This window comes from Aythya marila, assembly GCF_965140915.1.
Source record: "Aythya marila genome assembly, chromosome: 5".
Taxonomy (NCBI): domain Eukaryota; kingdom Metazoa; phylum Chordata; class Aves; order Anseriformes; family Anatidae; genus Aythya; species Aythya marila.
The window spans coordinates 43517107-43538557 of NC_139046.1; the positions used below are offsets into that span (position 1 = coordinate 43517107).

At 36.0% G+C, this 21451-nt stretch overlaps 1 protein-coding gene and 1 long non-coding RNA gene across 3 annotated transcripts in view; one reads left to right on the top strand and one right to left on the bottom strand.

The window, feature by feature from the left end:
* The first annotated feature begins 1813 nt into the window (after positions 1-1813).
* Positions 1814-21451, top strand: G2E3 (G2/M-phase specific E3 ubiquitin protein ligase). 2 transcript variants are annotated; one of them, XM_082762593.1, is made up of 17 exons: positions 1814-1850; positions 2383-2508; positions 3921-3976; positions 5525-5622; positions 7299-7400; positions 7917-8041; positions 9092-9257; positions 10404-10510; positions 10763-10879; positions 11797-11921; positions 12031-12160; positions 12841-12963; positions 14176-14486; positions 15031-15212; positions 15391-15563; positions 16410-16609; positions 17378-21451. In XM_082762593.1, the coding sequence occupies exons 3-17, from the start codon at positions 3943-3945 to the stop codon at positions 17608-17610; spliced, it is 2226 nt and encodes a 741-aa protein (XP_082618719.1). In that variant the 5' UTR covers positions 1814-1850; positions 2383-2508; positions 3921-3942; the 3' UTR covers positions 17611-21451. The 2 variants fall into 2 exon arrangements, with proteins under 2 accessions (XP_082618719.1, XP_082618720.1); XM_082762594.1 differs by lacking the exon at positions 3921-3976 and having other exon boundaries at positions 1834-1850.
* Positions 8091-21451, bottom strand: part of LOC309879175 — a 49467-nt gene continuing 36106 nt past the window's right edge. Inside the window, exon 3 of the long non-coding RNA XR_014317686.1 lies at positions 8091-8162. This is a non-coding gene — a long non-coding RNA (uncharacterized lncRNA). The remainder of the gene's footprint in view (positions 8163-21451) is intronic.

The window sequence follows — 21451 nt, forward strand, 5'->3', positions numbered from 1 at the left end:
CTGATAAAGAGTGAAAGATTTTTTTTCTGACCACAATTGAAAAAATAAAAATAAACAGAACAAGTCAGCTGACTCAAAATGGAATATAGTGTATTTGGAAATTATCAGCATACAGAAAAGGAAATGAAGGCATATATTACAAAAGACAGGGGTTGTACAACAATACCACCCCCTCTGTATTCAATAAATCATTAGCTGGAACATTTATCCTGAGTGTGGGAGACTGGGGTTTAACCCCTGACTCTCAAAAGACAACATAAAAGCTCACTTCCATTGGCAGTATGCCACTTGCTTTTATATGTTAGAATAGTCAGTAAGCCAAGGAAAAGACAGGAACAACAATAAAAATTATTGAAAATGTAGATTCAAATCCACATAGGAGGATGAATTTACCCTGGACTTTTCAGGTATAAGGTGGGTGCTAGGTTATTGGACAATATGGGACTATGGGACACCCACCATACTGAGGTGCATTTAGGAAAACCAATGTAATTTGTTATTTTATTTTATTTTTTTTAACAAAGTCTCTAGTTTTTGCCCTGTTTCACATCAAGAGATGCCCTCTTCTTTTTCAGAATTACCCACTGTAAGGACATGTGCAATACTGTTATTCTGAGGATATCTGGTTAAAAGCTATTTAATGTACAAGCTTTGGACAACTGACAGAAGTGTGCTAACCCCCACGTATGCAAACACTACATACAGAAGAGAAGATAATAGGGATAATACCAAAGACCAGAAATCTTGGGCCACTGAAGAAACCATTCAAAGCCTTGAAGAGTTCCCACTGGAACTTTCTAACTGGTGAGGGAGAAAGGATTATCACAAGCCTTGGGAAAGAACAGACTTTTATAGGATATTAGGGTGCTTGTGTGATTCTGCAAAATACATTATAGTATTTAGGGAAAAGGCCAAAACTGGGGGAAGGGTGCAATGGAGGTACATTGAGAAAGACAGCTTCAAGGACGTGGGACAACAGGTAGGGGCCAGCTGTGTGTAAACAGTCATCTTGCCAAGACCTCTACCTGATCATGTCAGCCTTTTCTTATTAAATTCTGCTGGACTGTCCTGAGTAAGCTCTCTCCTCTGCATGTGCAGCTAGCAAACTTCAAACCAGGCAGCTTGCAAACACGGTAAAAGATCTGGTGCCCAGCTACTGGGCGAGCTGATATCTGGGGGCCAGATACTGCAGACTCCAGGTTTGGCAGATGAGTTACCAGGGGCAGTATAGGTCTGCACTAGGTATGGGAGAGACCACTTTGGGTGGCAGGCTAAGGTGGGCGATCTGCTAGCATGCTTTAAGTCTAATTAGCCAACAGTTAAGAACAGAGACAGGACATTTCTATTCACATTTGTGTGGCTGCAGCATGTGTGTATGTCGTGCCTGTAAAGTCCCTGTTTCTTTTGCTGTTTGTTCTACTTGTTGATTTGCTGTGGTCAACAGCGCGCACGCGTCCCATTACAGCAGCGTTCAATCGCCACAAGCGTTCGTGTAAACACCACACACAGAGCTCGAGCTGAGGAACTCCATTTTACTACAGCAAACATTGTTACCACGACTGTAACCTTGACCAGAGGCAAAACTGTTGCCATGCAAGCGAGATAGCTTTAAAAAATAATAATAATAATAAAATAATAATAAAAAAGCTGCTGTAGGGTCCCCACAAGCACCCCAGTTCCTGACGCCCCCAGGCCGGGAGCTCTCCTCAGCCGCGCCCCTCCTGGCCCCAGGGGCGGTGGGCGCGGCGCTGGGCGGAGCAGGGGAAGGCGGCGGCTTCCGCGACGCCGGCGGATGTTGGGGTTTGAATTGCCTGTCAGTTAGCGCGGGCGGCTCCGGCTCGCGGCGGCGGGTGAGTGGCGGCGGCGGCGGGCCCGGGCTCGGCCCCGCCGCCTGCGGAGGGGCGAGGGGCGGCCTGAGGGGGGCGGCGGGGCCGTGAGGCCGCCCCGCTGCGGGCGCTTGGCCGCGGGACTGAGGGAGAGGGAGAGGGAGAGGGAGAGGGCTGGGCGAACCGCGGGGAAGCCGGCCCAGCCCGGCCCGGGGGGTGAGGGGGTGAGGGGAGGCGACCCCCGGCCTGCAAGCGGCACGGGCCGTGGGGCCACAGCCGGCGGGGCCGGGCAGCCCCGGGTTGTGCCCTGGGGAGAAGGGGTACCCGAAATTCTGCCTGTTACCCCGTCCTCCTGATTAAAACAAAAGTTAAAAACACCTGAGGGCCCGGGGCAGTGAATTGCTCTAGAGCGCAACAGAGCTGCTATCGCTGCGAGGGCGCTTTAGCCCGTTTAGGCAAAGAAATACATTGTTTACGCCCTGGTTTTACAAGCATCGGGTGATTACGTGTGCCTGTCTTGCAAATAGGCTAACACGGGATCGCTTTGTCCCTGCAGAACAGGTGGGTAGGTCCTGTGCATGGAGCCCCAGCGCCTGCCTTGCCGTATCCTTTGACTTGCAAATCTGGGCTCTCGTGAGCGCTTCCCCGAGGGACTGCGAGGAAGCAGGAGCAACCCGCGGGCGTGAGTAGCCAGTTTGTTTCTTTTGCTGGAGCCGGGGGAAGGGAAGGGAGGGGATTCTTTTCTTGTTTTCAGCCAAACCAGTGTTTTCTCCTCTTATGGCTCTTTGCAACATAATAACGTGAAAAACTGGTCTTGGGTGGCTTTATGTGGAATTTCTTTGTTGCACTAGGTTGTGGTAGATCCAGGATTGTGAAACTGGCAGTGGCCGTTCCTGGGAAACCCTAAGAGAAAGGAAAAAGTATATGCTGTGGTTTTTGTCTTTTCTCCCCCTGTCCCTAATTCAGCATCTTTATTTTTTATAGCTTAGAAAGGAGGAAGTTTGGTTTTGGGAAAACTGCACCCGTAATTTCACCTGACTGTTGTGTACACTGCCACAGCTTAGACTGGTTGCAGCTTTGCTTATTTTCATTTTAGATTGCTTTCTGGCAAATGTCTCATGTCACAGTATTCCATTTGCCTGTAACAAAGTACAGTACTATAGAACAGTTGTTTCATACTCAAGAGTTCCTTCGGTTCCTTTTTCATCTTTCTCACTCTGTTACAACCCTACTCCTAAAACTCCAACCGAATAGAGGCTGCAAGACTCTATTCACAAGTGCTCGCTGCAGCCTGAGGATTGTTCTTGGAGCTGTATCTGACGGTCCTCTAAACTGAACTGTAGATAGCAAAGCTCCAATAGCTCAGTCTATCAGGCTTCCCCTTTTTGGAGGTGCAATTGGCTGCCTCCCAGCACACTTGGGCAGGTATCAAGGGAATTGTTCACCTACCTGTGAGGTCAAGCATGGACTTGAAGGCAATGATCCCTGGATGCTTGTCTTCCTGATCTTATGTAAGGTGTCCTTCAGCTCCTGAGAGGAGGCAAATGAAAGATCTACAGGTTTGTACCTAAAAGGGTTGTTGTTCTTTGCACTAGAGAAAAAATAATCATCTTAGGACTGCCTTGATGAAGTGTGTGTTACCTTTTTTTACTTTTTTTTTTTTCCTCAAAGTTGTCAAGGAAGTACGGTGCACAGTGAAGGCTAGCTCCCTCCATATCTTATGAGTTTTTTTGATGTTGAAAATAACTACAAATGCTTTATGGATAGGCCCACACATAGAAGTCCGATGTAGCAGCTAATTTTCCAAAGAGAAAATAAAGCATATTGTTACTATTTTGAGGAAATAAATAACCAGCACTTAGTACATTCCATTAGTGCGGGTGTATTTGAATATTTACATGCTGCTTTTTGAACTCCTATCTCTTCTGATAACAGTTGAATTCTAATATTAGTTCTTTTGTTCTTGTTCCTATTTAAAAAACTTTACTGAGTTAGAGGATTTTTCTGAATTTAAAATGAACAGTAAAAACAGTACGTAGTGGACATTCTTAATGCACTAGATGTATTTAACTCTTCACCTCCTTTTCATGATAGGCTGCTAGAAGAACTCACTAGAATGAGTGAAAGCAATTTTGACATTCAAAGTCCACGTAAGTAAGGTTTTTTTTTTTTAATCAAAGTAAGTAAGGTTATTTTATCAAATAGCTATATAAGTCCTAAATCTGCAAATCTAATACCAATTATAAAATGCTTTAATTGGTCTGAAAGAGCAGGTGGATTTTCAGTAATCAAGTTGTGTTGGAACCGCTTGTCTCAGAATGAAAAAGAAATAACTTGTAAACTTCCTTGGGTTTGTGTTTGGTGTAAGCAGAATACTTACGATCTTTTCTGCAGATGTTTTAGGAATGTAACCTTGAAAGTTCAGCTGTCACACCTCATCCAGCTGTTCGAGATGTTCAAGAAACATTTTTTTAGGCTGAATCAGTACCTCTTTCTTCTCTCTACTATGACTGTTCTTGGTGTTACAGTATCAAAAATACGGTTTTGTATATCTATTAAGAATTGAAGGGAAGAAACTCCATGTCTGTGTATGTCCAAGTGTGTTGGTGGGTTAGGAACCCCAGAAATGGGGAAATCCCCCAAGGTTTTAGCTGACAATAATATTAGTCTCAAGTCCTTGAATGTTTTGAAACTAGTATATATTTTTAAAGGTACTGTTAGCATGTGACTTGATAGTCATGATACCAGTAATGTTCTTCATAAATATTATCACATAGGTATACAAATAAACAGTTAAGCTGCTTCATGGATTTCAGGTGGTGACATCTTTGTATATTATACTAAAAAAAAAATTAATGTCATATATTTCACATATTTAGACATTCTTGATTGTTTAATAATTATCTGCAGATATGTTGGGAAGAACTTTTTAGTTGGGAGCAAAATCAGCTTGTGAGTTTGCTTGGGTGATAGCCCTCTTCTGAATCAGAAGGCAGGTGGAACCTGTGAAGTGTTTTCGTGCTAGGGAACTAGAAAATAAACAGTACCCACTCTTACTTCTTTACTTACTGTGGAATTCAACATTTCTCAAAGAGAGTTGGGTTATTTTTATTGTATCCCTTGAATTAAAAGTATTTGTGCTTAAAGATATTAAAAAAAAAAAAAAAAAAAGAACAATGCATTGGACAAGTCCTAACGCTGTAATCAGTTCTACAAGGAGTCTGCAAAGGTGTCACTATATACACTTGTCCCAGCATCAATCATGTGAGCTTCAGTACCAGGTAATTTAGCTGGGTGTTAAGTTCATCTTCCAGCATCAATCCTGCTGCCCTAAGGTGGCCCCTTAGCATTTGCATTCCTGGATTGCCACAAGACAATGCTGTGGATATTCCTTATCTCATCACCAAGGAAAACTTCACTCCCTTACAGGGAGTCATTCTGTCCGACTTTACTGCTCTCAGACAGTTTAACACTTTTTGCAGTCAGGTCTTCTTCCCTTCCATGCCAGATCATTCTTTGGGTCATGAATTACCTTCCCTGAAAAGCGACGATTTGAATTTCCCCTTCAGTATCTACAGTCCTTTATCATGTAATCTACTTCAGGATGCATGCAATTAAAAGAGATAAGAGTTACTGCTTTACAGCTGATCCACAGTAATTCCAGTATGCTCACCGCTCCTAACCATGATGTTTTTTAGCCTGTGTTCTCTGTGGATGGACAGACAACTGTCCTGAAAAGTATGGAGAAAAAAAGACCTATGTGGAACAGAATCTCACTGTTCATTATTACTGTTTGGTAAGTACGTGATACTGATCTTGAAGTTCGTTTGTTTTTACCTGCAAAACAATAAATGCAACCAGTATTAAATAGCTGTAAGTCATCCGAAATATTTCATTGTAAAGTTTGAACTGTCAGCGTAAACTTGTAGCCTTGAAGGCTTGTATACATGTTGGGTGCAGCAGATTAAATAAATCCCAACAAACCTTTAAGGTTTAAGATGAGGGGAAATGGCCACAAGTTGCACCAGTGTGATATTTATCACACTTGTAACTTTCCAAAATGCATGTTCTACTTATACTACCTTCCAAACTCTAAAGCTCAGATTTTTGCAGATGACTTAATAGGTTGGATATTAAATCCTTAAAAGATAAAGCAGAGTGGTGGAGGTTTTCTGGGGCTATGTAAAGATATTTCTTTCTTATATTAGTTTTTAGCAGCTGAAAGGAATTTTAGGTCTGTTTGTGATAATATTGTTAGTCACATGTAAGGCCAAATGAAAAGGTAGAAAACAGCTTTTCTTGATGGAGCAGAACAACTAGGAAAGTGAATGCTTGTAACACTTGAGTATTATGAAGATATTAAATTACTGATTTATAAAATATTTTGAGGTTTTGTTCTAAGAAACTTCCTATGGTTGTCTTTTAGGCTTTGGTTCCTACCTCCTTAAAAACAAATGAACATGATTTTATTGAAACATTGCAAGTACTATATAACAAAAGAATTCTGGAGAAAAACTAGCTGTGCATCTTATTTCATTGCCAAATATCCCACACTTTAAAAAAAAAAAAAAAAAAAAAAAGATATATCCTTAATCGGTTCTGGTATAAACCAGAATATCATGTGTATTAGACTAAAAGTATTGACAAAATTATGTGGTTAGAAAATGGTACTATATTGCAATTTTGCTTCTGAGAGAACTATAAAATGAGATTGGAGGGAATATAAAAGGTATCAAGTTCTTTAGTTATTTAAACTCTGTGATATAACTGCTTTACTAGGCAATTGTTTACTCTGAGTTATTATCAAGCTCTTGTGACTTGCCAAGTTACTGGAATCTGTTTTTGTCCAATTCTCCTCCGAAGTGAATTACTTTTGCTCTTAGGTTGCACTTCAGTACGGATACTTCCTACTGTGCTTCATTATCTCCCCAGCACAATTGTCATTCACATTAACTAAACTAATTTAATTGTATTTCCTCTGAAGCTTTATTTGATGAAAGTAATTGTTTGACAATTACCCAAGTAGTCCCTATATTTTGAAAAGGAAGATAAAATACTCCATCTTGAGCTTTACAGTATTATGTAAAACTTTGATGTTAGGAAACTATTTTCATATTACTGATTACTGTTCCCTGTTGTCCCATATCTGATGAATATCATCTAAGTGAGTAGATGCCTTGGATCATTTTCTAATCATTATGTGCATCTATAAACAGGGTTAGATTACCTGGCCATTTGCCATATCATCAGTCTAGAATACCATCAAGTGCTTGGAAATGTAAATTACTCATGGCAGATTTCAGTGATTTTAATGTCAATGTATTTGGGGCCAGAAAGAGGCAACTCTGCTCTACTTAAAATGTTTATACGAGCTTTTTTAGACTAAATGTCCGTCTTCTATTTAAAAAATACAGTGTAGGTAATTTTAAATCTTTAGGTAGACGAATCTTTTAATACTTCTTGTTTTCATAGTTGATGTCAAGTGGTATTTGGCAGAGGGGAGAAGAAGACGAAGGTGTGGACGGATTTTTGATCACAGATATTAGAAAAGAAGTTAACAGAGCTGCAAAACTGGTAAGAATGAAGTACTTGGCCTTTGCAAGGAAAAAAGAGTAACTCTTCATTAAGCGCACAGTGTCATCTGTGGGGTTTGTTTTATTTTCTTGTCCAATTGGCAGTGTGTTAAGCCTATTCAAGCATCTGAATCATTCCATATCAGTATCGAGTACAGTGGGTTCCTGGAAGCCCAAAGCCATAATAAAACTTGTAGAATTTTTCTGTTATTATTTCCTCTGTGTGTTGCAGATTAATTAATGAGAGCAAATCATACATGCATATTGCCTCGTGGTATTATGCAGAGCCTCTAGCTGATGTGCTGTAATTTTAAAGATGCAACTGAACTATAAATACTGATAAAGTAATTTGTATTTCAGCTTACAGGTAACTGTCAACATGCGTATAAAAACAATACATAGTCAAATTCTATAAAATAAATATATATATCTTTGAAATGTGCATAAAACATAATTAAATAGTCATTTGTACTTTAGATGTTACTATTCTTTTATTTTAAAAACATATTCTTCCCAGAAATGTAACATCTGTAAGAAAAAGGGTGCTTCAATTGGATGCGTAGCTCCCAAATGCAAGCGAAGTTACCATTTTCCTTGTGGGCTACGAAAGGAATGTATTTTCCAGTTCATGGAAGACTTCAGGTAAGTTTGGTGATTTTATTGTGTGTTTTCTCATTTCAGTTCTATTTGTACAGCAGATAGTTGTTTGTTGTTTTTATTGTGGCCACTGGAGAGGCTGTTAGATCAATGACATCTGGATTATCTGAAGGGGAAAAAAAAGTGATTTGTGGAAAACATGAAGACAAAATTTACACTGCTGAAAATTCACTTTATATGTACTAGTTATGTACTTTTAAAGAAGGAGAATGGTTGGCATTTGGCTTTATTTTCTTTGTTTGTCTACCTCCCATGTGTTTGTGGAAATGGCAAGTAAAAATCCTTGCCTTCCTTCCCTTAGTTTGTCTTGCTTGTCTGCCAGTAGTCAAAATACACTATGTTATTCCATTGTGTTTCAAAACATAAGACTTCTAGATCTGCTTATTAGAGGTGGACTGCAGGAGAAATGGATTTGGTATCAAATACCTAATAATGGTTTTATGCTCTTTTACAAGAGCATGTTTTGACAGTGTTTTCATTCTGCCTACTGTGAGTTGAGTTTGCAGGGTGGGTGCGTTTAACTTTTAAATTAAAAACTCATGGTTTAACATGAAGTCAAGCACATGTAAAAATAATGCATTTTCAGAAAGATTTGTTCTACAGCTGCACATCCTGTCTTACTTTGAAAATGGGGTAAATCTTAGAATTCACCACGCTACCTGGACTTTGTAGAACCGTTGTGCAAACTCAAAATTGATCCATTAATGTCATGGTAACATTGAAATACAGGAAGAAACTGAGGTTCTGATGACAGGAAATGTAATTTGGACCAAAATAAATATTGACAGAAATGGGGATATTATCCCCATAATTTACCAAGTATCAGTTGGCAATGTGCTTTTTCCTTACTGTTGTTTTATTGAACTACCCTGTTAGATACATGATTTGTTTACTTCTGCCTCTTTTAGCTTGTTTCAAAGTGTTTAGTCAAAGGTATCATAGGAAATTCATTTTGCTATCTTCATTTTTTTTTTTTTGTGAGGAAGGTTCCTAAAACATTGTTTTCATAAGGGAACCTTGTGTTGTTATTTGTAGATCTTACTGTTGGGAACATAAACCAGTTCAGATCTTTCCAGATAAAGAATCTAGAGGGCCTTCACAGTGTACGATATGCCTGGATTTGGTTGAACATCTTCCACTGTACAGTGTATTGAAAAGTCCTTGTTGTAAAAATGCTTGGTTTCATCGAGAATGCTTGCAGGTAAGACAGGTTCTCCATTTCTTTTTTTTCCATGGAGATCACATTTCCATCTTAAAAAACATGGGACAATTGCTTAAAATTATGTAGAATTACTTAAGAATAATATGACACGGAAATACATTAGATTTCAAGAAAGATATCGAGGCTCTGGAGCACAGAGAAGGGCTGCGAAGCTGGTGAAGGGCCTGGAACATGAGTCCAGTGAGGAGTGGCTGAGGGAACTGGGGTTGTTTAGTCTGGAGAAGTGGAATCTCAAGTGAGGATCAGGGGAGACCTTATTGCTCTCTACATGAGCGGTGGGGAGCTGGAGGTCAGCCTCTTCTTGCACATAACTAGCAATAGGACTAGAGGGAATGGCTTCAAGTTGTGCCGGGGAGGTTCAGGTTCTTTCTTCTCAGAAGGAGCAGTCAGGCATTGGAATGGGTTGCCCAAAGAGGTGGTGGAGTCACTGTCCCTGGGAGTGTTTATGGAAAGGTTGGGCCTGATGCTTAGAGACATGGTTCAGTGGGTAATAGAGGTGGCTTTGGGGATGGTTGGACTTTTCCAACATTAATGATTCTATGATTTGAAGGACAATATTAAAATTGTGTTTAGGACACTAGTGTGTTACAAGAAGGATTTTTTAAATGTTATTAATCTTTTTCCCTGCTGTTTCTGCATGTCTGACGTGCTTCCAGGCTTTGGTTCTTTTTAAGAAACGAAGCTCCACCTAGGTAGCTGCCTTCTTGTGTGCTACCATTGTGTGCAGAATCTGAATGCTAAAAATGTCATTTGTCAATAATCAATTCCCTTTGCCTAAGTCCATAGTTGGAAAAGTTATGAGGTTCTTTTTGTAAAATCATCCTAAAGCTGGAGAATCTGACTGAAAAGAAACATTATTCTGTCACTTATGATCCTGATTCTTGCATATGAACTGTTCAGAGTGTTAGAGACACTTGTCCCCTAAAGGAAGAAAAAATATCATTTGCATTAAGGTCAAGTGGCATCATTATTGTCATCAGACTTAACATCCATGCCAGGATAGTGTCCATGAATTTTATGGCTATAGATGTTAAGACCTATATTGTATTCTAAGGATGCTAATAATTCAATAATTGTTTTGGTTTTCTGTTTTTTCTTTTCTCCCCTTTTTTTCCCCTGACGCAGTATCAAGCTTTGAGTGCTGGGATATTTTTCTTTAGGTGCACAGTATGTAATAACAAGGACAAATTTCAGGAAGAAATGTTGAGAATGGGCATACACATTCCAGAAAAGTAAGTAACTTTGTAAATAATCAGTTTTATACAAACCTACTTTGATACCCAGTGTAATACGAATCAAGAGAAACCCTTATGGATTTGCTTAATACCACTTTTGTAGATAGTTATGTTTAATTTCTGTGTTGCAAGATCATTACTTCACCCTAGGTTGTTTTTTTCTTTACCTCCTGGGGATGTTTAGTTGTTGCTAGAATGTTACATGATCAGAAATACAGTTATAGTAACAGACCAGCTGCCTTTTTATAGGGATGCATCTTGGGAACTTGAAGAGAATGCATATCAAGACCTGCTGCAATGCTATCAACACTGTGACATTAGAAGATGTCTCTGCAAAGAAGGAAGAGACTATAATGAACCTGACAGGTATGACATTTTTTCCAGGAAGATCACTTGGGGATGGAAGGGGTAGTTCTAACCACTTACTGAGGCAAGGCTGTGAGCCATCCCTTTGCATGTGAATGGCAGCTAGAATATTGCTGATAGCTTGGAGAGGCTTGAGCGATCTTATAAAATGCTTTATTCTGCTCTACCATTTGCTTAATTTCTGATCAAGCTCATTTTCTGTATTGCTTTTTATTGCTTTATTTGTGAGTTTCTGAACTGTATATTTTATTGAAATGAGTACTCAAAGTTGTCAGGCAGAACTTCTACTTTGAAGATCTGTTCATGTGGTAGGTTTTTCCCTGTAGGTGTTAACTAGGCATTGTGCAGGCCTAGCGTTGCTTGGTTCATTCTTGGTGTATGTACTAATTGACTTATCCTTTAACGGTTATATCTTTTGGCTCGCAGTGTTTTAACTCCTATCAGTCATGTTCTGTTATAGTATATTTAAGCAAATCTGAATGAATATATACAAAATTCTAGCAGATATTTAAACACAATCATCAATGAAGAGAATTATTTAGAATGTGTAAAAACAATCAGATATGCTACTTTCAAGAACTCAACATTTTGGAAAGCTCAACAGTGGTTTCCGCTAAAAAAAAAAAAAAATTTTGCTGGCTAGCAACATGAGGACAAAATACTTGCTTTAAGCTATTGACAGCAAGGCAAGGGAGCCATACTCACTCATACTCATTTAATACAAGGTGCTAGAACATGGGTAGTTGTTTTTCTTTGTTGTATTGTGAGTACACCTTGTCTGAAGAAAGTTCCCCTTACATAGTCTTAACAAGATCAACAAATTATGCTCTGTTATTTTAGTGTCTGGATTAAATTTACTGTTGTGTTTTAATTAGTTTCATTCTTCTGTGTAATTCTAAATAAGTTTTTAATTTTAGTAAGTGGGAAATAAAGCGTTGTCAATCTTGTGGTTCCCGTGGAACTCACTTGGCCTGTTCGTCTATGAAGTCATGGGAGCAAAACTGGGAGTGCGTGGAATGCAGAAGTATCTTTGCAAAATCAGGTAATGTTAAAAATGTGATGGTGACTTCTTCAGATAGTAAACCTTAAAAAAATATATATATATTTTACAGATAGCAAATTCATTAAGTTGATATCATTTCACAATGCAGGGAAATACAGCAAACAGAAAAAGCGGTCTTTGGCTACCTCTGAAAAGACAGATGGGACAACTTGTTTGCTGGAAGAGCCATCTCCAAAGTACCCTCGGCAGTCACCTGGATCTCAACACAGCTTTCTCCAGTGTGTAATTTTGTAGAAGAAAACAGATTATAATATAGAATAGTATTTAATTATGAGGAGGTGATGGATTATTGTGTAGGAGAGACTTTTTGTAGTAAATTGCAAACTGAGTAAAGTTTGACCAAAAAGTTTAGTGACTGCAGTTATCCAAGTAAGATATGAACACTGTAAATTTGCTATAGTTGTTCATATTGAGTGGCATGCAAGCCAGTTTTTAGACTGACAAAATAAGATTCTTGTAAAGGGAATATTTACCATTTAGATGTAATGTTAAGTGTACAAATGGCAAACCTTAAAGCTAAGGTTCCTTATCTGTATTTGTGCATGTTAAGTATGCTCAAAATCTAGTTTACCAACACTTTCATATAAATTGTTTTTTTTTGTGCAGTAATAAAAACTTACCAAGTCTGTAGAAATTAGTATTTTTAATTTAAATATTGTACTATTCAGGACTTCCATCTCATAGGATCTTTTTTTTTTTTGTTGCATCCTATCTAAAACCACTTCATAATAAAACACTGACTTTTTTCCTGAAATTGTAATTCACACACTGTTGGGCTTAATTTGAATAAATATACAAATGAGTTTTGGTACTGAAACAGTGGGGAAAAGTATATTGCTACCTTCAAAAAAAAAAAAAAAAAAATTAAGCTGCTCTTAAAATATCTTTTTGCTTATAGATCACCAAAGATAATATGCCAGAACAACTTATCACCCTGCTCACGCCTAGAACTTCCACCATCCAACAGAATGACCCACTTATCTCCACTGATGTCAAACAGGAACTGGTCCATAAGAAAAAAGTATTTTCTTTTTTTTTTTTTTTTTTTTTTTACATTGAAGAGTGATCTTAGCACATGACTTTGTACCTATTTCCTGCAGAACGTGGTGTGTGTCTGTATGTAGGTGTAGTGGCTGTGTGTGTGTGTGTGTTTATATATAGTCACTAAGATACTGGAATGAGTACACTGAAGTCATAACATGTCTTCTGATGTTTCTAAATGCTAAGGGGGCATGTTAGGAGAATACAATGATACCTACTGAGAATTTTTAGGGTGGATGGCAAGGGGATCAAAACCCAGAAACATATATTTGTCCTGGAAGAAGCGTAGCTAGACATTCTTTACAAACAAGATTTTTTTTATTCCCGTAATTCCTTTTTTCAAATTAAACATGTCCTGAATTTTCATTGCATTTGCACTATAGAAATAGTTTGTGATTTTGCTAAAATCAGATATAGTACGTTTTAATGTATAATATTCACTCTAAGGATACAAAATTCTTTGTCTTTTAAGTACTTAATTTGTGAATTCTACCTGTGTAATATGTGCTTAAAAACCCTAATGAGGGAATTAATTACCTACAGTGTACAGGGTATTTTAAAATTGTGTTGGTGGCAAAGTTTAAAGAAAAAAAATGAAGAAGGGGCCTTATTTAGGCCAGTGCTGTAATTTTTTAATGGGAATTGAAATATTTTTCCTTTTCAAATATATATTGTTATTATAATGACAAAGATTTTATTTATATATATATATACACACATATTAGTGAGTAGTTGTAAGAGTAACTTGGTTACAAAACGTCTCTTCAAATGCAAAAAAAAATTCTGTGCTCTTCAATTTCTCACTTGTCTCACATTGTTCAGACATAGAATGATGTTGTGAGAATTGTTTGGCACCTCGTTGGTGTAACCAGATTGGCAAAAAAAAAAAAAACAAAAAACAAAAAAAAAAAAAAAAAACAACAACAAAAACTATTTGCTTTATGCTAAGGTAATTATTTCTACTCTCTTTTTTCCTAGCTATTAGATGTATTTTAACTCTGTAGTAGCAATTTATTTTAAAATTTGAAGAATCTACTCCAAATATTTTCCTGGTATAATTTAGGCAGTACTTCAATATGCTAAAGTGTTTAAGAGTTTTTGTTTCTCTTAAAAGATTTTCAGTTACTGTCTGTATAACTATTGCTCATTAAATCATAGGTTTCATCTGGAAATTCATGCAATTTTCTTTTAGGCAATTAAGAACACAAAGAAGGGAAGTTTCCAGTATACTTAAGGAGTTAAAGCAACAAATTAATACAAAAACTACAAGGCTTAACATCAATACAGAAAATATCTGGAATACTGCTTTAAAAGGATTTAGGCAGCGTAACTTCAAACCTACAAACACCATTGAAGTAAAGTTCACAAACTGCAAAAATAGATTAAAGACAGATACTTCTACTGAATCAAAACACCTTTTCTTCCAACTACTAATGGGACATCTTCAGAATTCATCATTGTTTGAGGGCTCTTCTGCAAAGAACCTGTCCCTAGATTTGCAAGGTACTTAAATACTTTGTTCAGAAATAAAGAACTATGTAACTTTAAAGGTTTTTGTCTTCAGCCAGATTGTCATTTTAAGATCAAAGCCATGAAGGTCACAAATTGTTTTTGTGGATTTTCTTGCATTCCTTTTCTAAACGTGTAACACTAAACATTTAAATTCACTGCTGTTTACTTTTTAGAATAAAGCAATACTTGGTGTAGTTGGAAATCTTTTTAACTAACGAGAAAAATACAGCATGTAATTAGACTCGGGACTCTTATTTTTGTTCCCTGCAAGTGAACAAAATTTCCTTACATTTATAGAACATTTATCTGTGAAAACATGCTCTCTAAAGACCCAAAGCTAACTTCTTTGAGTTCTTGTGCTTCAAAATTAAATGTCTTACTGGTCTTACTATTTCAAGCAACAGGAAATGACAAACCTCACTTGTTGCATCCTCTAAAGTAAGAGTGAATTACATTGAGATTTTTTATAAAAACTAAGAGGATCACAAGATGATTTTTAGGGGTATATAGTAAATACATTTTGCTTCATTTTCAGCTCTAAAAGAGAATCTGTATTTTGAAGCTGGGAAAATGATTGCAGTTTCTCTAGTTCACGGTGGTCCATCTCCTGGTTTCTTTTCCAAAATATTGTTCAATTGTCTTGTCTACGGTCCAGAGAATGTGAAACCAAACTTGGATGATGTTGCTGATATTGATGTAGCACAAACAATAAAAAAGGTAAATAAAGCTAAACTTATTGGGAAATTCTTCTTCAAGTCTGTATTTAGATATAAGGGCTTATTAAATGTAACCTTAGTTCAAATTAAAATACTCTCTCTTTCTCAACCCCCCACCCCCCCATGAAACATACATATATATGTAGTAAACAAATTCCTAACTTCAATCTTTGTTACAGATAAAATATTCAAGCAGTCTGTCTAGCCTACAGTCAACTATACACGAGTGCTATGATTTCCTTGCTGCTGCTGGATGTTTAAGACCTATAACAGATTTGTGTGATAAGAATATGCTGGTGAATGAATTATTGACCTACCATGTAATCAAGAGAATTATTTCACCCTTGGAAAGGTTTGTTTGGGTTTGTGAATTTTCAACATTCCTCTTTTTTTCTGTACTAAAATACAAACAATACAATATGTTGCTGAAACTTAATTTCACATGTTCATGATTATTCTCCATTTAATTGAATGAAACAATCTGTAACTTTTGGTGGATCAAGTAGTGGTTGTTGACTAGTTTGTTAGTTTAACTGGAAGAATGAAATGATTATGTATCTATTTAACTTCAGTATTTGTTGTCTAGTCTGTTCTACTACTTGGTTGTGTTCTTTTTTTTCTTACTGTAAAGAGGGGAGTTTGTCATTCTATAGTTTATAACAGTCAAAGACCTTAGCAGTAGAAAATTTCTATTGTTTTAGTTTTAATTCAGAAAAAAAAAAAATCAAATTTGAGCCTTAAGTTATCAACACTTCTAAAATTTAAAATGTTTTTTAAAGCTCTAATTAGGGAGTGTGTAGCATTATGATGGTGATGATGTACACAAGTATAAATTGACCTTCTTAAAATGTAAACACTGCATCAGTGTTCCTATGTAGTAGTGACTTCATCTAGGGAAAAGATTTGCAACTGTTGACTATATTTTGATTTGTCTCTGAACTTGTAATCTAAATTCATTTGCTCACTAAAAAGGTATTGGATGGTAGGTTTTTTTAATAGATACGTTTGGATTTATACTGAACATCTATTGTGTTACCTGTGACAAATTTTAATAGACCAAATCTCTGAGACATATGAAACACTAATTTAGAGTATGAGGATTTTTTTTTTTAAATTAAAGTAACTGGAGTTCATTTAGTTACCTACTGTGTTTCTGATGCATACTTGGTCCTTTTTTCTTTTTCTTTTCTCCTCCTAGTTTTAGGCAAGGATTGAAAACTCTCGGTGTGCTGGAGAAAATGGAAATGCATCCAGTTGCATTCTCTAGCATATTTTGCCACAAACCTGAAAGACTTTCAGCAGAAACTCTCTGTGACCTATTTACAATCCATTGCTCATCGGGTGTAAAGGAAGTTGGAGGTGCTGATTTTTGGATGGGTTATTTGCAAGATGTGGAAAGTAAGTAATTCCCTCCCCCATTCCCTGTTTAAGGCATTTGAACTAAGGGGAGATTTAGGTTAGATATTAGGAGTTTTTCATTCTGAGGTTTTCACTTAGAGGCACTGGAACAGGTTGCACAGAATGCCCCATCCCTGGAGGCATTCAAGACCAGGCTGGATGCAGCCTGCTCTAGTGGTTGGTAAACCTTCCCAGAGCAGGGAGGTTGAAAATAGATAGATGATCTTTAAGGTCCTTTTCAACCCAGGCCATTCAATGAATCTATGATTTAATTGCTGGTATACCTATAGGGTTTGTTTTTCAGAATTCACTGTGATAAATAAAAAATTTTGAGTTAACTGTCAATTCCTAATTGTCCCCATTCCCCACCTCTTTCTTAACTTCTGAAACTGCTCAATAAAACTGTTTAATAAAAACTTGAGAGCAATAATAAAAACTGAAGTGATGTAGAAAAAATATTTTAACCCCTTCTCTTTGGCTATGCTGTGAACATATTAGATTGTTTGTTTTTTTTTTTTATTTTTTTTATTTTTTTTAATTAGATTGTTTTTTTTTTTTTTTAAAAAAAAAAAGGAAGATGTGGTATGTGTGGTGTCTCTTTCTGCAGAAGTATGGTCGATTTTTCTTGCTGCAGTCTTTATTCTTTGGTCATGTAACTGCACGTTCATCTATCAGGGGTTCCCTGATTTTACTATTTCCCCTATAACATGCAGTATATGTTTTATGGGTGATAAACAATGAATAATATAATCTAATTCTTTTTTTTAGGTGGTGAGTCTGTAGTGACGTTGGAGGATATTCTGTACTTTGTAACAGGTTCTTTTTCTATACCGCCTATTGGTTTTGATCCTGAACCTACTATTAAATTTCTGCGTATAGGTTATCCCATTGGAAACAGACTCCTGAATTGCTTAGAGCTTCCAATAACAAAGACATATGAGAGTTTTAAAAATAAAATGGAGCTCACTATCAGAAACACGCTCAGAGTCGAAAGAGAATGAATAGTTTTGCTACTAAACTGATTGTTGGAAACTTCAGTTTTCTCGGGGAGTATCTGCTGGCAAGGTGCTATTGGATTTTTGGATTGCGTGTTCTCTGCCTTTTCCCACTTGTCCTCCAAAGGCATGCTGAAAGTAGTAATCTTCTAAAATGAAAAACTGTTTTCAAATTATAATCTTTTTTTTTTCTTGTTGAAACACTTTTGTGGTTTGAAGTTGGTTTTATGAGCCAGCAATCTCTTGCAGAAGTAATTAAAATAGTGTTTGTTTTTTTTTCCTGTAGACTTAAATGAAATGTTACCAAATTGTAACATTCTAGCAGTCTCCTAGAAGTATGTTGACTGTGTTACTTACATACTTCAGCAACTTATTTCTCAAAGTCAAATCAGGTGCTTTTTTTAAGATAGCTGCTGTAGAGCTTTGTCTTAAATCACTGTGATGCAGTTCTTCAGTTTGATGTTGTTATTTTCAGTAATTGTGTTTATATTGATGATTCATTTACATTTTGGTTCTTAGGAACCTACGAAATTTAGGAAGCTTGAAGTCTTTAGATTATTATGTTTAGAGCGTTAAAATGCAATTGAAACTTGGAGAAAACCTAGGCAAAATAATCAGGTGCAAACAAAATCTGGTTCAACTTGAGTTTCTTTTGTTTAAAAAAAAAAAAAAATCTTTGGCATTTGCACACACTTCTGCATTCTACTGCTATATAGTAGTTTTTTACTATTTTGGCTATATGTAAAATTAAAAGCTTGGCGTAAGTCTTAAATATGCAACTATAAGTGATCTTTCAAAGTTAAATATAAAAGAGTAAGACAATGTTATTGTATTGGAAATTATATATATATATAAAAAAAAAAAGGAAGTTTCTTTCCTGCATAGAAGTCAGTATTTTCATATGAATAGTCACTAAAACTATGTTAAATTTCAGTCTACCATCAAGCCTCTTGTCAGTGTCTGACAGTTGTCTAGATTTTATTCTAACTACAACTGTTCAATTTTAGGTGCATTTTGAGTAAATCCCAACTGTGTAAAATATTTTAATTCTGCAGTATTTGTATAAATAACGTTAAGCCATAAAAGATCAGTAGTGAAATTCCTACATAGTAACACTATGTACTAGCACTAAAGCTATGATATTGAAAGAAAATTTAAGTACAATTAAGTACAATTTAATTTTAATGTATACAGGTCTCTTTTCTGAATAACTTTTTTCCCCTTAATATCAGCTTGGTCACTTATACTGTGTCACAAACACAGGTTATTCTGGATATGTATATAGATACATACATGTATATATCTATATTTTTTTTTTTTTACATTTTTCAAAATACTGAAAAGTAAACATACACTTCTTTTTTTTAATCAATAAAGCATGTTTTTAATTGAAAATACAGGCAGGATTGCTTTTCTTTCAAATGTCTTGGCAAGAAAGTATAGTTAGTGTCCTGTATAAATGTGGTGGTTTAAAAATAAATCAAAATGAATCCAGGTTCTGGTTTATGGTTCATCACGTTTTCCTTTCATTAACAAATTGTATTACTAGATGCTAATTATGTAGCAGCATACTGCAATGAAGACCTGTGGAAGTGGCAGTCACTATTTGGGACTGTGCTATCAGGTTAAAGACAAAGAAGCTGATGTGTATTTAAGTTACACAGGTCATTTAACAACATGTAGGTATTTTGAAATCTTCCTTAAATTGCTACAGCATCTCTTCATTTCTTCTTGTTTACAGAACTCTATCATTGGATAATAAATGTGCACGCCCACTTGTTTTTGCATTTCAAAGTATTAAGTTAATTATTCAAAAGTTTTGTTCAATTACATCTTTTTATTAGCTACTTTGAAATAATCTCATCATAAATCCTTTGATTTGAGTTTTAAGAGTATTTTAAATTAAGGTAGGAGTAGTGGTGCTCCTCTGATTTTGAGCCAGAATTGTGGTAAAGTCCCTTTCAAAATGAACTTTAAGCTGCTAATGACCTCTTGCACAACATCATTTAGCTTTTTTATATACTAAATATTTTCTCATTCTCTTATGATCTCTTTCTCCAATAGCATGTCATAGTTTTTGAATGCCATATAGCCAATAAAGTTTTTTAGATTCTCAATTGCATTCAGAATAATGTTACCCTTTACAAAGAAGGCAGTCTTGTTAATTGATTTGCATAACAAGGACTCATGTTCATTTTTTTAAAATACAATTAATCTCCTACAGATAGAATATTATGCTTTGAAAATGAGTGGTGTACCCAGTGCACTATTTTTTTTCCATCTCTGATTAGAGGTTAATGTCATCTGTGATAAAATCCATTTGAAAACTTGAAGCAATTTCTTCAGCTGTACTGACTGACCATCAGATTTTTAATTGATATGATAGGTCACTGAAGTGGAATACTGTTGGGTAATTTCCTTATTTTATATAAATGATAACTAGAGGCACATTGAAAATTAGGCAAGTTGCTTACTTTAAGTATTTCTGCAACGCAAGAACAGTAACTGTGTGTATGCATTAGCTGTTGTATTTTCCTCTATTTTTATAGAAGTTGCATCCTTCAAAAGATTTGACAAGACCATATAAGAACTATTATAGTCCTCTTTGTGTTTGACTGGCCAAAGAACTTTCATGTAGTAGTTTCTGCATCAACTCCCCAAGCTTCCCTCAACAACCTATACATAACATAAGCTATTTCCTCAGGTGATCATTTTCTAGTAAGCAATATTAGGTTACTATTAGTGTTTTTGGCATGGTCTCTTAATATACATATAATTTTCAAAAACATACTCTATTTTATATATATGAAAGCCAAGAGATGGGAACTTTCTAACTTAATTTCATCCATGCTAACTAGAACCAGCTGTTAGCATTTTTGATGAAATATACTCATTTTTTCCTTGTGAGTATGTTTGTACTGGAAGTCTAAAGCATCATGTGCTCAGCCCTGACATTTTTCATTGACATGTTCAGTCTTGGAATTAGAAGACTTGAAAAATTTTGGAGGTATAACCGAGCAGAGCGTTAAAGTCATTAATTCACAATTGCATTCTGCATATGCATTTAAAAATTGTATTAAAAAATAATTCAAGTAGAAGGAAATGAAACTGGAGGCTACAAAATATGCTTTAAAGTTCATGTTGATTTGTGGGAATGCATTTTAAAGATCAGATTTTACTGTTTTTACTGTTTTTTTGTTTTTTTGTTGTTGTTTTTTTTTTTTTTACCTAAGGGACCTGTTAGTTGGATAAAATAAAATTGAGATGTAATAACTTCTGGTATGTCAATCTTAGTGTATACAGCAAATTAATAATTGTCAAAATATTAACGTTTGTAAAAACAACACAACCCTCTAATTTTGTATTGCAATAATTTTTAAAATTTATGGTAATTCGAGTATTAAACAATTATGTATAACTTTGTAAATACTTTCAGCTCTAACTCAGTCGACTGTGCCATTAGTGCCTGTAATATTGCAGCTTCAAGCAATATTATGTGAGAAGTGTAGCATCAGTGTTGAAATACTAAATTGTGGGAGATAACTGTCATGTATATGTTCAAAGTGCAATAAGGGGTTAAATTACTATTGTGTTAAATGTGATGTTCTTTACTATTTCACTTTTGTTTAATGGGTTTTAGCTTTGGAAGTGTTATTACTGTTTTCTCTACTTTTGTTAGCTTCTGTTATACATGTTTTGTATGCATCTATTGCATGTTTACCTTGCTATCTTTGTCAAAGGCTGAGGGGGGCTGTTCCTACTGTGTGTCCAGCCTGTATAGTGTGTCCTATGCCCTGTAAGGCACAGATGTTTGTACTTAAATCCTCTACCTTCTTTTTCACCTCAA